The sequence below is a fragment of the Nicotiana attenuata genome, unplaced genomic scaffold (assembly GCF_001879085.1).
Source record: "Nicotiana attenuata strain UT unplaced genomic scaffold, NIATTr2, whole genome shotgun sequence".
NCBI classification, from domain to species: Eukaryota; Viridiplantae; Streptophyta; class Magnoliopsida; order Solanales; family Solanaceae; genus Nicotiana; species Nicotiana attenuata.
In genome coordinates, this window is record NW_017673038.1 from 129,476 (window position 1) to 146,801 (window position 17,326).

At 35.0% G+C, this 17,326-nt stretch overlaps 1 protein-coding gene across 1 annotated transcript; it reads right to left on the minus strand.

Moving 5' to 3' along the window:
* Nucleotides 1-225: 225 nt before the first annotated feature.
* LOC109215261 (mitochondrial outer membrane import complex protein METAXIN) lies at nt 226-14,606 on the minus strand. The gene is made up of 6 exons (XM_019379293.1): nt 14,276-14,606; nt 12,083-12,417; nt 11,491-11,567; nt 11,342-11,402; nt 10,307-10,466; nt 226-708 (listed from the first exon to the last, which is right to left on the minus strand). The coding sequence occupies exons 1-6, from the start codon at nt 14,433-14,435 to the stop codon at nt 536-538; spliced, it is 966 nt and encodes a 321-aa protein (XP_019234838.1). The 5' UTR covers nt 14,436-14,606; the 3' UTR covers nt 226-535.
* Between the last annotated feature and the right edge of the window lie 2,720 nt (nt 14,607-17,326).

A 17,326-nucleotide genomic window follows, 5' to 3' on the forward strand; every position in this document is an offset into this window, starting at 1 on the left:
TCTACTCACCCTCTTTTTCCAAGTCCCCATGTTTCCTTGCTCTCCCTCCCCAAATACGCAAGACTCTATTTCTTTACTTTTTTACGCAAAACAACGTTGAAATATATGCTCCATAACTATAAAGAAAATACTCTTTTTTTTGTTGAAAAAGAAAGTACTCTTTCTACAACATGAAAATAAAGTAATCATTTTATTAAAATAAAAGAAAATATTTTTTCTACATCATGAAAAGAAATACTCATTTTGTTGAAATGACAACCAAACATGAGAAAATTGGAAAACATTTTCCGAACTGTGATTATCATCTCTTCTAATTGTCCCTTGCCCCATTTTTCTTAAGAGGGCAAGACAGACTAGGATTTATGAAAGGAAAAGGCTCAGATTTATTCCAATGATTCCACAAATCATGGATTTATACACCGAGCAGATTTCCAAAATTTTCCAGACTATAACAAGAGCGAAGTTGCTCAACGTGCATCAAGAGCCTAAACTACTCTTAAGTGGACTCAAAAATGAAAATCAAGACGCCCACTGCTCATTCATAGTCGTCTTCATCAAGCTCCACTTCAGCATCACCAGATCCTCCAAGGAGAGAGAGGAAAACTAAAACTGCAACCAGTTGAGTGACCAGAAAATATTTAGCTCTTCTACGAAATTTCTTCTCTTCCTCAGTTTTTTCCCTCTTAGGTTTGCTTTTGGGTTTCGAACCTAAATGAATGAAAGAGAAGAAACAAAACCATCAGCTTATAAGCAGATCATGCAATATCAACTGATGATAAAGTTGAATTGACATGTAGTTCTCCAGATGTAATATCAAAACTTTGGCAAATGTTTCATCAATGACAATTATGATTATACTTCACCAAAAAAGGCACATCTAAAATTATATGAATTATAAAGGGCACAATACAAAGATATCTTCACTCACTGATTGGCATACAAACCAAGTGGAGAAGTTACTTAACGACACTAAGGTGCCGTTTCATTACCGGGATTAGGATTCCAGTCTAGTATAAAATTTGGGATAAAATTTACCAAATGTTTGGTTATTGGTATTAGCTGATACCGGTATAAATTTCCAAAATCTTGGTATTATTTACCCACATCCGATGTGGCATACAAACCAAGTGGAGAAGTTACTTAACGACACTAAGGTGCCGTTTCATTACCGGGATTAGGATTCCAGTCTAGTATAAAATTTGGGATAAAATTTACCAAATGTTTGGTTATTGGTATTAGCTGATACCGGTATAAATTTCCAAAATCTTGGTATTATTTACCCACATCCGATGTGGCATAACAATACCAGGATTATTTATACCTGGATAAGGCTTTCCAAAAGACAAGATTACCCCTCAAAAAGATCTTTCCGCATTGTCATCAGTACGTTTTTTCTTTCCACAAAATGGATATATGATTAGAAGAATGCTGCAGAGAAAAACAGAAGCTAGAAGTTGGAAGTTGTTTTGAGTTTTGAACCTACACGTCAGCTAATTTCATATTGTTGGATTCTCAGATAGAGAATCACTTTATTTTCACGATGAAATTTTTGCCTTTTCAATTTTGAATGCCTTACTTCATAATCTTAAAAGGCTTTTTATTTTTAATCAGTCTTATTGGTTAACAACCACAATTTCGAGTACCTATAAAAGCATCCCTCAACCCTATTACTTCTTTTCATTGACAGGCTATAAAAGAGTGCTAGGCATACATATCATACAAATGATGGTTTATGCCATCTAGTTTCAATTTCATTACAGTCTGTCCTCATACAGGTTTGAACATGCCTATATGAAGGCACTGAATGACAGAGCAGGAACGGGATACAGGGATCAACACAAATGAACATAGAAAGTGAGGCCCTAAGAAATGAGTTTTTCTTTTTGGTGTAGGCCATATGTCCATCTCTATTTTTCAAAAGGCATATCTGTAGTAAATGATTCACCTATATCTAAGTCGCTGAAATATCTAAGGTCAAAATTGGAAAGAAAAAATTAGGCAAAATACATAAAGAGACACTTAAAGTTGGCCCCAGATGTCTATCTCACACTCCAACTTATCAGATGACCTTTTAGACACCTCAAGTTGGTAGAGGTATATCTCGTGAAAACTTGAATCTGACATGGCACCACGCGTGTATTACCCTCACAATTAAGCGCGTTTCAACTAAAAAAGTATTGTGAAATTCTCTTTCTCACCTTATAAAATACCTTTATTTCACCCCAAATGCCCCTACCATTCTTCATCATCTTTCTCATTAGCCAACCATTGCACCATTAAAACCTTTAAATGTAATAGTGTAGCAGTAACCAGGTTTTTAATTCTTAAATTATACTACTAAAGTCAAAAAAATTCACTATTCAATCGGCTGAATCACTCTTATAGAACTAGTGACGTCATCTTCTCCACACCAGAAAAGTGTTTTCATAGGGAGAAGAAACAAGAGTAGGGTTGACCGGAACGACAGTGCTGATCGGAAAATTTCTTCGGCAATTTACCTAGCCAGAAAAAATAAGAAAAAAAAAAAAGGAGAGAGAGGAGAGGACGAAGAACAACCTGGAAAGGGAGTGCTGATATTATTAAGAATAAGAAGAAAAAGACTAAATGGGAAAGTAGACGAACGAGTTGCAGGTAGGGGGGGGGGGGGGGATGATGGGAAGGAACGGGGAAGAGGAAACTAGAAGGAAGAAGAAAGTTTTTTCTTTTTTATTGTAATTATTTTTATTTTTAAAATATAATTATAGGTGACAATTTTTATTTAAAATGTACACATGTCATTAATTGGGTGGGGTCTACTTCTGAATTTTCTTTTTCTTTTTCCTTTTTATTTATCACTTTTTTTGTTTAACCATGTGTAGTCTACGTGTTAAATTCCGATTGATTCACTTAACCACGTAGGAGCGATTGCGTCTCACGCATTATACCTTCCAGACACGTGTGTTTACTTAACACACTAAAACCAATATAAAGTGTCTATATGGTCACCTGGTAAGTTGGAGTGTGAGATAGACATCTGGGGCCAACTTTAAGTGTCTTTTATGTATTTTGCCAAAAAATTATCTAGTTTCAAACCAAACATACGTTTTGAATTATGCATTTTATAGCCTAGTTTTAATTCAATGAACCAAACAAAGCAATAGTATTAAATAATCTAGGAACTATTAATCACAATATTATAACACCGCCATTATAATCCCAACAAACAGACCGACCCCTAAGTTAAATAAGTTATTAGAAAAGCTATCTCAACCCTTTGAGCACTAGTATGTTAAAGGCTAATACATTGATAGGCATTTAGACTTGAAACAACATTTCATTCTGACACCTAATCTTAAGCAGTGACCTATTGAACACTTCAACTTCTCGGACTTGTAACTAATTAATCCTTAACTAACCGTCAATCAAAAGAACAACCAAATGCACAAAGTTTAAATGCTAGTGACGTAGAAAAAAAATCAAATGAATCAAAGGCATGTTTCATTAGAAAGAAGAAAAAAAAAGACACATGGCTATTTCATTTTTTTCCCTCTTTCTTCTTATTCTCAACAAAGGGAGCCTTGACACAACGAAAAAAGTTGCTTTGGAGGTCACGTGTTCAAGCCGCGAAAATAGTGTCTTACAGAAATACAAGGTAACATTGCGTACATAAGACTCAATATGGTCCACCCTCCCCAAAACCTCGCGCATAGCGGAAGCTTGCTGCATTAGGCTGTCCTTATTCTTCTAAACCGCTTGTAAGAAAAATTTGGAGAGCAAGACAACTAAGACACACTCAAACTTGCTAGAAAAGAAGTGGAGAAAATGACATTCTAGTTTACAACTTGACTAATGCTAGAATAAATTGAAATATATGAAATCTTGATCATGTATCCAGCCTAATGTCCATGAATCTTCATTTAATCGTACACATCTCTTATTCCCAAATTACATCACCAATTAGTTCTGGAGACTAGAGTAATCCACTATTACATGCATCTCCTAAAATATTTAATTAATAACTAGTCCATGAACTAAAAACTTAAGTCATATATCAATAAAATTCAATATTTCAATACCCCCTTAAACTTGATTCATCACACCTATACACAACTTCGAAAAATATCAATCTTAAACGACTTTGTGAATTATCCATAACTTGGTCTTGTGAATCCACGAATTCAAACTCCATCTCCTTCTTGGATATATAATCCCTAACGAAATAATAATTCACATCAATGTACTTACTCCTTTAAAGAAATTCCGGGTTCTTGGCCAATGCAATAGAAATATGTTATCAACACAAATTTCGTTGTCTCCTTAGCCAATTGCATACAAACACAAAAAGAAGCCGGTACATACTCCGTTTCACGGGTTAACAAAGTCACAGTCACTTGCTTCTTGGAATTTCATGTAAATGCGAAATTTTCAACAACAAAAAAAAAACATGGTACTACGTTTGGATCATCAACATCACCAGCCCAATCAATCTATATTATTATAAAAGCAGGAAACTCAAAAGTTAAAAATTGAATTACCAAATTGCCCTTCTAAATAACCTAAATATTCTACCTATTTAATAATAAGATTTAAATAATATTACATTTAAATTTGGTTTGTCCTTCTCGAAAGGTTGTGCCCCTCTAAATTTGTAACTAACCTTTTCAACTCTAGAATTAATCGTTGGTTTCTTCTAATGAAAAGCCACATTCTTGTATAGAAGTTCTTCTCTACAGCAACCAATGAGTTGTGAAAAGCCATTCTTCTTAACATTAATCAACCAAATATTCTTTGTTGATTAAAAACAACCTACCAAATATTCCTCAATATTTACCGACGTTGATCATATAGTACTATTCAACTTCGTAGGCTTTATGCGTGTAAGTACTTTTCTTTTGGTTCTAAGTTTCAAACAAATATTAATTCCAAAACTATATTTCTTTGGTGTTTGGTTTAAGAACCAACTAAATTGGTACTGTAGATTTGATTTTTTTTGTCATAATTTTTATCTCAATTAATATTCCTTACTCTTTTTCTTTCCATTCTATTCTATTCATATATGATAAAACTTATCAATTCTTTATGCATTGACTTAGTTAATTTTGATTCCAAGTTTCAAATTAAACTAAGATTAATTCTAAAACTATATTTTGTCATGTTGATTTCAGAACTAACATCACAAAATACATGCTTTTCGCTCATCTTCATTTTTACCAAATAATATAGGCTTATCCACCAAAAAAAAATGTAATGAGTTGTTAGAATGTAATCGCAAGAAGATAAAATACTGAAAGTTTACGTAGCTTATGAGACCATAATGGAAATCTCTCTACAAGCAATCGCATGAAGACACGATTAACTGCAACTAAATTCAAATTCATAAACTGTGTTATCATTCCGATATACATATGTGAACTGGTGTTCCTCCTAACAAAGGTAATTTCATATCCACGCTCGAATACGAGACTATGGTTAAGGATGAATGTGCACTTATGGTTGCACGTGTACTAATCAGCTTTCATCTTTATCAACATTTTTATTGCGAAATCTCAGGTGGAAACTTCAGCAAGGTAACTACTCTTTCAGCGCCACTAAACTTGCTTCTATCCAGTTCGTATTCCGACTTACCATCCTACCTTTTTTTGTCTGCACCATTTGCAAGACAAACCTTTTACTGAATCGTTGCAGTAAAGAAGGCCATCTAGAAAGTCAAATGTAACAGCTATGTACAGATAGCCAGAGATTGAACTCGAAAGGAGTTTCATTGCAAAACTTGCTTTAAAAAAAATTACACAACATAATGCCATGAAAATGTTAGAGGTCATTTTAGATGGGACTAGATACTCTTACTTTATTCTTTAGTTTACAACCCTAAATACTACACAACTGGTATTCACGTGCAAAGCACGTGTCGAGAAACTAGTATCACAATAGCCAACAAGCACTAAAGATTCTATAGTCAAGAGTACCTTTGATGTACCGAAGTATTCTTTAGCTACCTGAGAGGTAGTAAGAGCTTCTATAAAACGACTCACAAGTCCAACACCAAAAGGAATCCCCATGCTTGGACAATTTAATTCCACATTCCACGAGAGTGTTTACAGGCTTGCAAAGGGACCGGTGAGAAGTGGCTCGCCTATATCGAGTTTGTTGCATATGAAGGCATTTTTATTTCTCAAAGAAGAGTATGGAAAAGAGATTCTCAAAGAAATTCAAGATAGAGAATCTCAAGCCCGCAAGCACCCCTATTGATTGTGGAGATAAATTGAGATAGAGACAAGATCAATCTAACATTCTTCAAGATCTTTGTTGGAAGCTTGAGATATTTGACTTGTACAAAATCGGATATTCATTTGGTCTTGGACTTGTGATGCATTTTGTGAAAGCTCATACTACCTCTTAATGAAAGTTAGCTAAAAGAATACTTTGGTACATCAAAGATACGCTTGACAATATAAACTTCTACTCATCGTCCAAGGAATTAAAGCTTGGTGATTGCTGTTATAATGACTGGACTAGTGACGTTTATGATCAAAAAAGCACTAACGGGTTTGTTTTTCTCTTGGAAATTTCGCATTTACATGGAATACCAACAAGCAATTATACCTTTGTCAACAAGTGAAGCAAGTATGTAGCAGCTTTTTTTGTGTTTATACTTTAACTTGCTAAGGAGCTTGTTGGAACTTGGAAGAACTTCACCAACCACAAGATGCAACAAAAACTTGTTTTGAAAACAAGGCAGTTATTGAACAAGCCAAGAACTCTTTGATGAAAGAAGTAGTCACATTGATATGAAATATCCTTTTAATAGGGACTACATATCAAAAAAGGAGATGGAGCTTGAGTTCGTGGAATCACAGGAGCAAGTTGCAGATATTACCACCAAGTTGTCGAAGGTTGATATTTTTCAAAAGTTACGGATGTCTCTTGGTCTGATGATACAAGGTTAAGGAGGGTGTTGAAATATCAAAATTTATTTATGTATGAAATTTATTTTTAGTTCATTCATGCACTTTGGGAATAGGAGTCCAAAATTAAATGAAGATGCATGTACGTTAAGTTAGATACATGATCCATCACCTACAAAAACTCACTCTAGCAATATAGTTCAAGTCAAGTTGTAAAACAGAATCATCTTTTCCTACACTTCTCTTACTGAGTTTGAGAATCTCTTATTTGTCTTGCTATTAAAATTTTACTAACATTCTCTGCCACCCGAATCAAAACCATCCGTCTACCGAATTAAGATCTCCCAATAGTCTCAAATTCCCTTATCTTGAGATCAATGGCTTACCATGCGCAATCGAATTGCTAGCACTTTCCCTCTTCCTTCGTAGCAAACTCAGCATAGGCGAGCAATTTTTCTCGGCCGATAAACCGCACATCACCTCATCTTTAGTGTCGAGAATAACCATTGTTTTTCTCCATTTTCCAAAAATCAAAACCCCAGTCTTTTGTACCCACTACATTTTTTCTCTCCATTTTTTTGGGAGGTGTGGTATCAGAGGAGAAATTGGAAGTTGAGTCGACCAGGAAGTTAAGAAGAAACTCAAAAAAATTCCGTTTATGGGTCTGAAGTCAGTTTAGGGGCAAAAATTAAGGTGAGAAATGCACAATCCTCCATGCCAGCACTTGGGATTTAATAGAGAAAAATCCAACAAGTCGAAGTGTTCAATAAGTAACAGCTAAAGATTAGTTATCCGAATGAAATATTGTGCCAAGTTTAGGCATCTATAGATGTATTCAAACTATGGATGTATTAGGACGAAGTTAAAATACTTCTGCTATAGTTTTTGAAATCTATCTAAGCAAGAAAAAAAGTCTTTGATTTCCAAATACACAACATAATATTTATTGTGTTCTCCGGCGAACTGAAAGAAGTGCCGAGTTATCAAAACCAATAGGCAAAATACATAAGTTAACCCCTGAACAATGGACCAAATCCCTGTTACACACTTTCTGATCACGAAAATCATATTACACGCTCAACCTTTCGAGAGTGTATCAAAGACATACCACTTTTTTCTTGACCATTTGTCAAAACATGTGTGATGTCAGGCACCAATAGAAGCGTCACACATATCATTATTTTTTATTAAAAAATAAAATACATAAAATTATCCTTAGCCCTTCTCTCTCCTCTTTTTGTGCTCCCTCGCATCTCCATTGCCGCCGACTATACTAGAACCACAACCTTCCAATTTCAAACCAAAAATCAGGAGCCTAAATAGATTTAGTCCCAAGTTTTCTACTTTAAATTCAGATCTAACACAAAAAAGCAAGACCTAAAACTCCAAACCAAAAAAGATTTTATGGCTGTCCGGTTCGCCAACATCTTCTCCGACCAGCAAACCACCCAATTAAATTTTCTAGAAAATAGCCACTGATGTTGACCATTTTTTGGGTCTGGTGACAGAGGGTGGATTTAGGTGTAACTATTCCGCAGCAAAATGAAAAACCCATGACTAAGAACACCAAAACTACCATCTAAAAACTAACACTTTAAATGGCTGTTCTGCCATGGATGAAGCTAAAAGCTAAAAAAATTATACAGATGTAGACAATTAGGAAGAAGCAGCTGATTAAATATTGTGTAGAAGAAGAAGATGAAGAATCGTAAGTTGGAAACTGTTTGATAAAGCAAGAATGTGGAAACAAAGGCGAAAGATCTGAAGAGAAGCCAAAAAGGATGGAGATTTCGCCAACAGGGGATCCACCGATCAGTGGACTTAGTAGGATACTATGTCCCTTCGCCCGCAACAAGGTACAGAAGATGATTTTAAAAAAAGAGAGAAAATGAAAGGTTATGCACGTAGACTCCAAAAAAGGCTTTAGAAACAAACTTTTTTTATTATTCACTCGCCTCTTCTAAGTGTTAAACACGCGCGTGCCACGTGGCTAAACAGGTGTGTACTAGACACACTCTAAAAAGGTTGAGTGTGTAAAACAATTTTCGTGGTCAGAAAGTGTATAACAGGGCTTTGGTCCATAGTTTAGGGGGTAACTTATGAATTTTGCCAAACCAAGAAATCAAGAAGGTTGAGAAATAAAATTATGATTCACCAAAATATCGAGGAAAACTAGCAACATCTTCTATAAAGCAATATCAATAACCTGTATGATATGATTCATTTTTAAAAGTTTAACTTTAAATGATGCACAAATGTTTTTCCACAAGTTACTACGAATATACAGGTCATTTAGTTTACAGTTTAGTTGTTGCAGAGATTATAACAGAGATTGTTTACATAGTGAAATCAATGTGGAGATTGTTTGTGATCTACTATAACACACATATTGTTATACAATGAATAATATGATGGTACTTATGTAGCAAAATGCCAATTTAAGAGCATTTTGCCCTTTAGATGCTCTTCTTCGGGTAGTGTTAATATGTGAATTCTTATTTAACGTTCTATCTTGTATAAAATAATACATGAATTCCTACCAGTATTACACATAACTTTTGCAAATTTTAATACCAAAAACCAAACGCTACTATTGAAAGTCCCACATTGGTTGATGGAAATAGGTTATTGCCTTATAATATTTTAGGAAATACTCACCTCATGAGCTAGCACTCTGAGTTGAGTCAGGGCCACGATTCATTTTCTCTACGTGGAATCAAAGCCAAACTAGTCCTACTCTTGGTTCTCAATGTGGGGCTCTCCGATTATGTTGTCCAAACTAATCCTACTCTTGGTTCTCAATATGGGGCTCTCGGGTTATGTTGTCTACGCTCCAAATGCCCATTCTTCACCATGGTGGGATGTTAAGTGTCCCACATTGGTTGAGGGAATGGATTGTTGTCTCCTTATACGATCTTGAACAATTCTCATCTCATGGGCTAGCATTTGGTGCTTTTCGGCCAAAGTTCCACAATCCATTTTGTTCATAGTTACTACTAATTGAAGAAACCATGTATTGCATAAATATTGGATGCGCTTATCCATCAAATCAAACAACACCCCTAAATGAAAACGACCATGGTTTTAACATGCAAGGTAAGGTGAGGAGTTTGACCAACAATAAAAAGTGAAACATAGGCCTTCGAGAGTTGAATTCTTTTTTACGCTAATAGAAACTTAGAAGGGGGATATAAATTAAAGATGTAACTAACAGGCTATCACAAAGAATTCAAAAAAAAATTAAAAAAAAATAAAGAGAAAACCAGCAACAGCTAAATAAAAAGAAATGGACTAATATACTATGCCCCTTATTCTAGGTAAAACCTACTTTTTAGCGCACTTCTCACGAAGACAAGATGAAACAACCAACCAAAATTTATATAAAGCAGAATAATGGGGTACTATCAGAAAGTTAGACTCACTCCATTGTGAAGGACGCCTTGGCACTGATGAAGGATCACTCTGGGATTGTGTGCCAGAAGATGATGATGCACTAGAATCTACCAATTCAAGTTTATGCTTCTCAGTGTATCTTACAAGATTATCATGTTCCAAGAGCTTGCTTCGGAGCACTGAATTATCCTATCAGCAGATATCAACAATTAAAAGGTAATTAGTGAAAGTGCCACAAGTGAAATTTCGCATGTTCTGTACTGCTCTTATAAATTAATAGGGAGGTGTAAAAAGTGTAAGAAGGGAAAAAAATTTTAAAATAAAAAGTGTAAAGAGAAAAAAATTTATAAAATTAAAAAAAATAAATAAATAAAAATAAAAAGAACTGCTGTGCTTTACGAAAGAGATGAGATACAGACATGTCTGCTGCCAGTCTCGAACGGTATACTACCTCTATCTCAAATAATTAACGAACTTCCCCAAATTATTTTACCGCTCCTTTTAGTGATAACTCTCCCAGATCGAGGAAATTCGAGTGGGGATTCTCCCATATCCAGGAAATTAGACTAACTTAACCCTACCTATTTTGCATTAATTGACGATGATATGTCTATAACTCGCTCCCCAACTTTTAGCACATTCCAAATGTTTGTTTAAACATCTCCAACTTTATATTTTTTCCTAGGCAGCTAATTTTTACATATTTCATGTTTGTTCCAAACAAAGCAGCTCTCAACCAAAGCAAACTGGGAAAGCAGCCAAAAACAGCACCATTCTTTTAATAAAGCAGTTTTATCAAACAGGAAATATTGTTCCCCTGATTGCTCATCCTTCCTTATCTCTATGCCTTGTTCCCTTCTTACACAATACTTAGACACAGGCACAAAGATGAGTTTGAAATGATAGACTGTTTGACTTGATATCTCACGTGAAAGAAAACCAATTGCCATCTCCACGTAGTGGTTATAAATATTATTAACTAAACCACTACTTCCCAAATTTACCATATATTACAGTACAAGCCATTGAATAAAATCAGTTAAATAAAGCCATAACATACTCACTGGTAATGCATACAGTGTAAAAAGTGCATGCCCGAGGAAAACTGCATCCAAACTTGTTGGCCTGTTAGATAACTGCAAAGATCAGTAATAGTGACGCAAACAAAATGATTCATTTGCTTAGTTAGCTGAACTATTGTTGAATGACTAACCTGTTATCAAAGAAATAGGCTTGCTCCCCTAATCTAGTTGATAAAGCACTAAAGGCATCATTAGCATTCCTGTAAATCTGTCCAGCAAAAGTTTTCAATCAACCACCATATTGAACAATATGTGAAATTAAAGTTACAAGAAAGATCAAAAACTAAGCAAAAACGGAATCTCATCAAACTGGCTGGACTCCCTCACCATAGCAACCGAGAGACTGCATAGTTGTCTACAACAACACTACTACTTCAACTTCAAACTAGTTTGCTTGGGCTATATGAATTCTCTCCATCACGCTCCAGTTGGGCCTATTTCATTCCACTACTCAGCAGTTCTATGAGACTTAATAGTTTCCTACTGCAGAAAAATCCATAGATCCGATCCCTTTCTTCGAGGATTAAATGGTAGGTCACCGTTAATTTATAGCTAGAGGTGTAAAGTTCAATGGGCACTACACCTTCTCCTTCTCCGTCTCACCCAACTCAAAACATAAGAACAATTACAAACATAGACAATCCATTCCAGGGATTTGGTCTAACAGTGCGAGTAAAAAAAATAGTGGAAGAGAAAAGCCAGATACCAGTAGAAACATATTACCTCTTCCTCTCTTCTTTCAGCATTATCTTTTGTAATACCAAGAATTTGTTTTACAACATGAACTTGCTTTAAGTACAAAATGTTTCCAAGTGGCCATGGGAGATCTGAGTAATAAATCTTGTGTGCAGAACTTCCATCAGAACCCACCCATAGTTCATACAAAATGGCATCTGCAAGCCATGAATCAACCATAGCCTTTGCTGATACCCATTCAGGTATACCACGGACTTGGGAGTCCAAATCAACCAAACCGTCTTCGATTAAACTGCGGATAACTCCACCCTTCTCATTGTTGTAGGCTACGTATGTACCAGATTCAACATAAGGTATTTGGTCTGGAGAAAATACAATAAATATTGTGCGATCAGCTTATAGGAATACTCTACGTTTCGAAAGAAAAAATATGGCATGTGAATGACTCAAAATATCAAGAAACCTGAGAAAACCGTAAAAGAACTACACAAAATATTCCCATTTGAGTTACTCTTGATGAGAGAAATTTAAGAATTCCTGTTCTAAAGACAGTAATATATACACACACACACTATATGTATATGTATGTATATAACCGAAATATTGTGGTGATAGAGTTCTACTAACAAAACTTATCAACAAGCTTTACCATACAGCTGCTACAAATTATTTTGATCCCCCAAGACTGCGCTCTTTTATCTTGAAACAATCATCAATCGCATCATTGTATCTTCTATAGTGGACTCAGCCTACTTATCAGGAAAAATTCAAGGACTCTCCTACCGGTCCTCTGCTTCCCTGTTTCAGGTATTGGTATATGTCTCTAACCCTTCATCACAAGCACAAAGGGATGAAATGTTCATTTTGCCTCGCAAGCCAGCCAAATGTTTGGGTATATCGTTGATATTTTTCGAAAGACAAGAATCAAATTTTTTTCGTTTCCAAAGGAATGTTGTTACGTTGTTTTTAAGGGTGCACTAATCCATTGAATCTGTTACAACGCCCCCACCCACCACCCCCCACCCCCACACACACACACACAAAAAACGTTCTTTTCAGACCTTTCAACCAATCAATACGACCCCGGAGCGCCGCTTTTGCTAAAACAATAAACTTCGCTTCATTTAGTTCATTTTGGTTTTAGCTTAGGTTTATATGTAAAATAAAATTCAACAAAAAATAAAATAAATAGAAATAAGAATTAATTCGGAAAACAAAATAAGAAATAAGAATAAGGAGTCTTTATGTCGCGTCACCAAGGACTTCATTTAAAAAAAAATGCCGCGTGGGGGCTTTACCATCTGAAACAAGTATCTTCTTCCAAATAAATGTGAGAATTGCAATGAATCCATAATTGTCTTTTTTGTAGAAATGTAAAATCATCCACAGTTGTGATAGTCATAGGGCTTCTCTAAGTCAAGATTCTCATCAAATGGTATGTGTAAGTTTTTTCCTAATATCAGAGTATTTGATTCACTTGAGACATGAAATCTCCTATTCCAAGCTAGTAATCAACTCAAATGGAGAGTTGAGCATCTAGACCACAGTAAATTTACCATCTAGGAACCAAAAACACAACACAGATCTGAACAATTAGCAGCTCTAATTAAACCTTATGCTGACCTTACTGCCAAATTGTCCATGAATTTGATCTACTCTACTTAATTATCTAAATCCCATCAAATCAGAATTTGGCACTACAAGGAACATTGCTTATTGCATCCTAATGTAGCCACATGACCATCTAGTGCAAGAAAATGACAATAAAAATTTGACAAATTACAAAATAACATTCAAAATTTCTTAGCATTAAGTAATTCGTACTCCCTGTGTCCCAATTTATGCGATGCACCTTTCTTTTTACTCCATCACAACAAGAATAATATATTTCTATTTCTTTTAACGATGGTAGTGTCTGGACCACGAATTCCACAGGGTACCTATACCTTCCACTAGGGTAACTCGATGGGAAGAAATCACATATAATACCTTTCTATATTTAGAAGTAATTTGATTTTAAACTTCACATTAAGATGATTTATAGTCACACAAATATCTATATCTTATTTTATACCACAAGTACTAAAGTCCTTTTTTTCTTGCTTCAACTGTCAAAGTGCATCACTGAAAATGGGATGAAGGTACCAGGTAGTACCAAAAACTAACATAATAGCCAAAATAAAACTTTAATAATTAAGAAGAAAGGAAAAAAGGATGTACCAGAATCGGGGTTAATGAGATTGAAAGCCAAATCAAATGGGGTTTTGGAGAATTTGAGGTAAAGATAAACGGGCAAACAATTGGGGCAAGAAGTGGGTAGTCCGAAACTGGATTTTCGGGTCACCAGTGTCAGCTTCTCTCTCTCCTTTGCTTCTTCCATTATCAAATTATGAAAATTGAAATTGAAATTGGTGAGAGTAAAACCCTAGTTGGCTAGGGCTTTAACTTCTGGGGAAAATTCAGGGCGGCGTTTTGGGAAACTAGGGACTGAAATGGAGACTTTCGGGAATAGAAGGCCTATGTAGCATTTTAAGATCATAAATGTATCTGCTTTATAATTGAAAGAATGACGGCAAATGGCAGTAATTAAGGGTGTGTTTAATTTTTATCACTAATTATAATGCTCACCAAAAATAGCCACTATTAATAGGGAAAGGACTGTTTTAGCCTTCCTTCATATGACAAAAGGCCCAAAACCCTTATTTTTTCATTCAGAAGAGGGAAATTTGAGAGAGGGGCAAGTTCGCGTGTTCTCTGCTACTGTATCATCCTCGCATGCAAACGAGCTTCAGTTAATCTTTCTCCTTCTTCATCTTCTCTGAATCGATCGATCTAACTGGTAATTTTTTTTTGTTTTATGCATTTTTGTTTTTCTATAAGTGTAATCGCGTTCAATGCCCTGTCAAGTATGTGTGAAATTTCAAAAATGATCATTATAAGTTGATTCAGTGTCGGAGAAGCAGCGTATTTTTGTGATGCTGTTATTCAGAAACTTTTGGTGTTGAAATGTGTAATGTGTTTGTGGTTGATTCAATATATTTGATTATGTAAGGACATTTCATAAAAATAGTCGTAGAAATTCATAAGCTTACTGTGTTTCTGAATGTTTAGTTAACTGTGTTCATGAAAGATAAGGATCAAACGTAATTAACTTTTGAAGTTGGAACTCAAAGTTAAGGACTGAGTGTCCTTAACTTTTGAACTTGAAACTTGAAGTTAAGGACTAAGTGTCCTTAACTTTGGAACTTGAAAGTTGAAGTTCAGGACCAAGTGTCCTTAACTTTTCAACTTGAAACTATAAGTTAAGGACTGCCTGTCCTTAACTTTTTAACTTTAAACTTAGTTAAGGACCTAGTGTCCTTACCTTTTGAACTTGAAACTATAAGTTAAGGCCTGCCTATTCTTACCTCTTTAACTTGTAACTCTAAGTTAAGGACTAAGTGTCATTTACTTTTGAACTTGGAATTCAAAGTTAAGGACTGCATGTCCTTAACTTTTAAACTTGAAACTTGAAGTTAAGGACCAAGTGTCATTAACTTTTGAACTACAAATTTGAAGTTCAGGACCTATTGTCCTTAACTTTTCAACTTTAAACTTTAAGTTAAGGACTGCTTGTCCTTTACTTTTTTACGTGAAACTTGAAGTTAAGGACCAAGTCCCTCCAACTAACTATAAGTCCTAATCTTTGTTTTCTTTTTCCTTCTTTGTAGTGTGATAATGGAAGGAGATCGTGTGTTCAAGTTTGACGATTGGCGTAATTTTATGGTGTATTGGAAAGGAGATTTACAGTATAAGGAAACAATTAAAAGTTTTTTATCAAACAGGCAGTGGAAGAAGTTGAGGGATGGTATTTTCGGCAACGTCTTCCGATTACAAAGTGTGAAGTTCTGTGGTAAACTTATTCACTGTATATTGCTTTCAGAAATTGTGAATAATGACCCTGATTCGATGACATTCAAGGTATTTGACTGTGAAATTAAGTTTACACGTGAACATTTCATCTAATTACTGGTTTGAAGTGTTATTCCTCGCTGGACATCAAAGGTTTACATGAGAAAGGAGAATAAGTCTTTACGAAAGTCTTACTTTCCTAGGAAAGGATAGAATTGAGTTGGTAATTTGTTTAATTTTATTCTAGTCACCACATGGTACAACTTCGTCTATTTGTAGGCAGCGATGATGATGCTGTGAAGTTGGCAACAATTTATTTTGTTGAATCTGTTTTGATGGGCAAGCGGAAGAATAGGAATGTGTCCGAGCAGATAATGAAAATTATCGATGATGATGTACTCTGCTCTTCTTTCAACTGGGGCTCTCTTTCTTATGACACGCTATTAAAATCATTGAAGAGTTGTTTGAAGCCGAATGAGAATGAGATTGAGAAAGAGAAAGACAAAGATAAAGACAAGGATAACTACACTATACTTGGCTTTCCTTTTGCCTTTTGTGTTTGGATTATGGAAGTAATTCCTATTTTCCAGGAAAAACAATTTGTGAACTTCCAAGAATCTGGTTATCCTCGGATGTTATGTTATTCGGAAATGAAATCTCCACAGTTTGATTCTCTTTGTAAAAAATACTTCCATAATGAAAATGTAAGTTAATGTAATTACTAGCTATTTTTTTGTTTATTTGTTTTAGTTCTAAAAACTTATGTTTACTTTTTGTCATATAATAGTTGTATAAGTTGATCGAGGTGTCACCATTTATTCCTGTTGAAGAAGAAGATACAGAGCCTCTTAGTGTGGAGGAGCCAATTTCACAAGATCAAAGCTCAAGGCCTTCTTCCACACAATTTGATGAACCCATACTTAAGGAATTTGTTAGAGTATGTCTTTCTGCCTTTGAATAGCATTAGTTTTTTATTTGATTATTTTTTGCTTACGACACTTTTTTTTTATGTTTTTTGATTCAGAGATTATCAGAGAGTTTTAAGAAGGATCTGCAAGCTGAAGTTACCAGAATAAATCAGAAAATAGCTGTAGCAGAAAAAAAGATTGAGAATGAAATCATGGTAATATGATTAATTTCAGTTAGTCCAAGTTCAGGACTTTGTGTCCTTAACTTTTGAACTTAAAACTATAAGTTAAGGACTTCCTGTCCTTAACTTTTGAACTTGGAATTCAAAGTTAAGGACTGCCTGTCCTTAACTTTTTAACCTGTAATTGAAACTTAAGGACTGCTTGTCCTTAACTTTTGAACTTGGAATTCAAACTTAAGGACTGCCTGTCCTTAACTTTTGAACCTTCAAGTCAAACTTAAGGACTCATG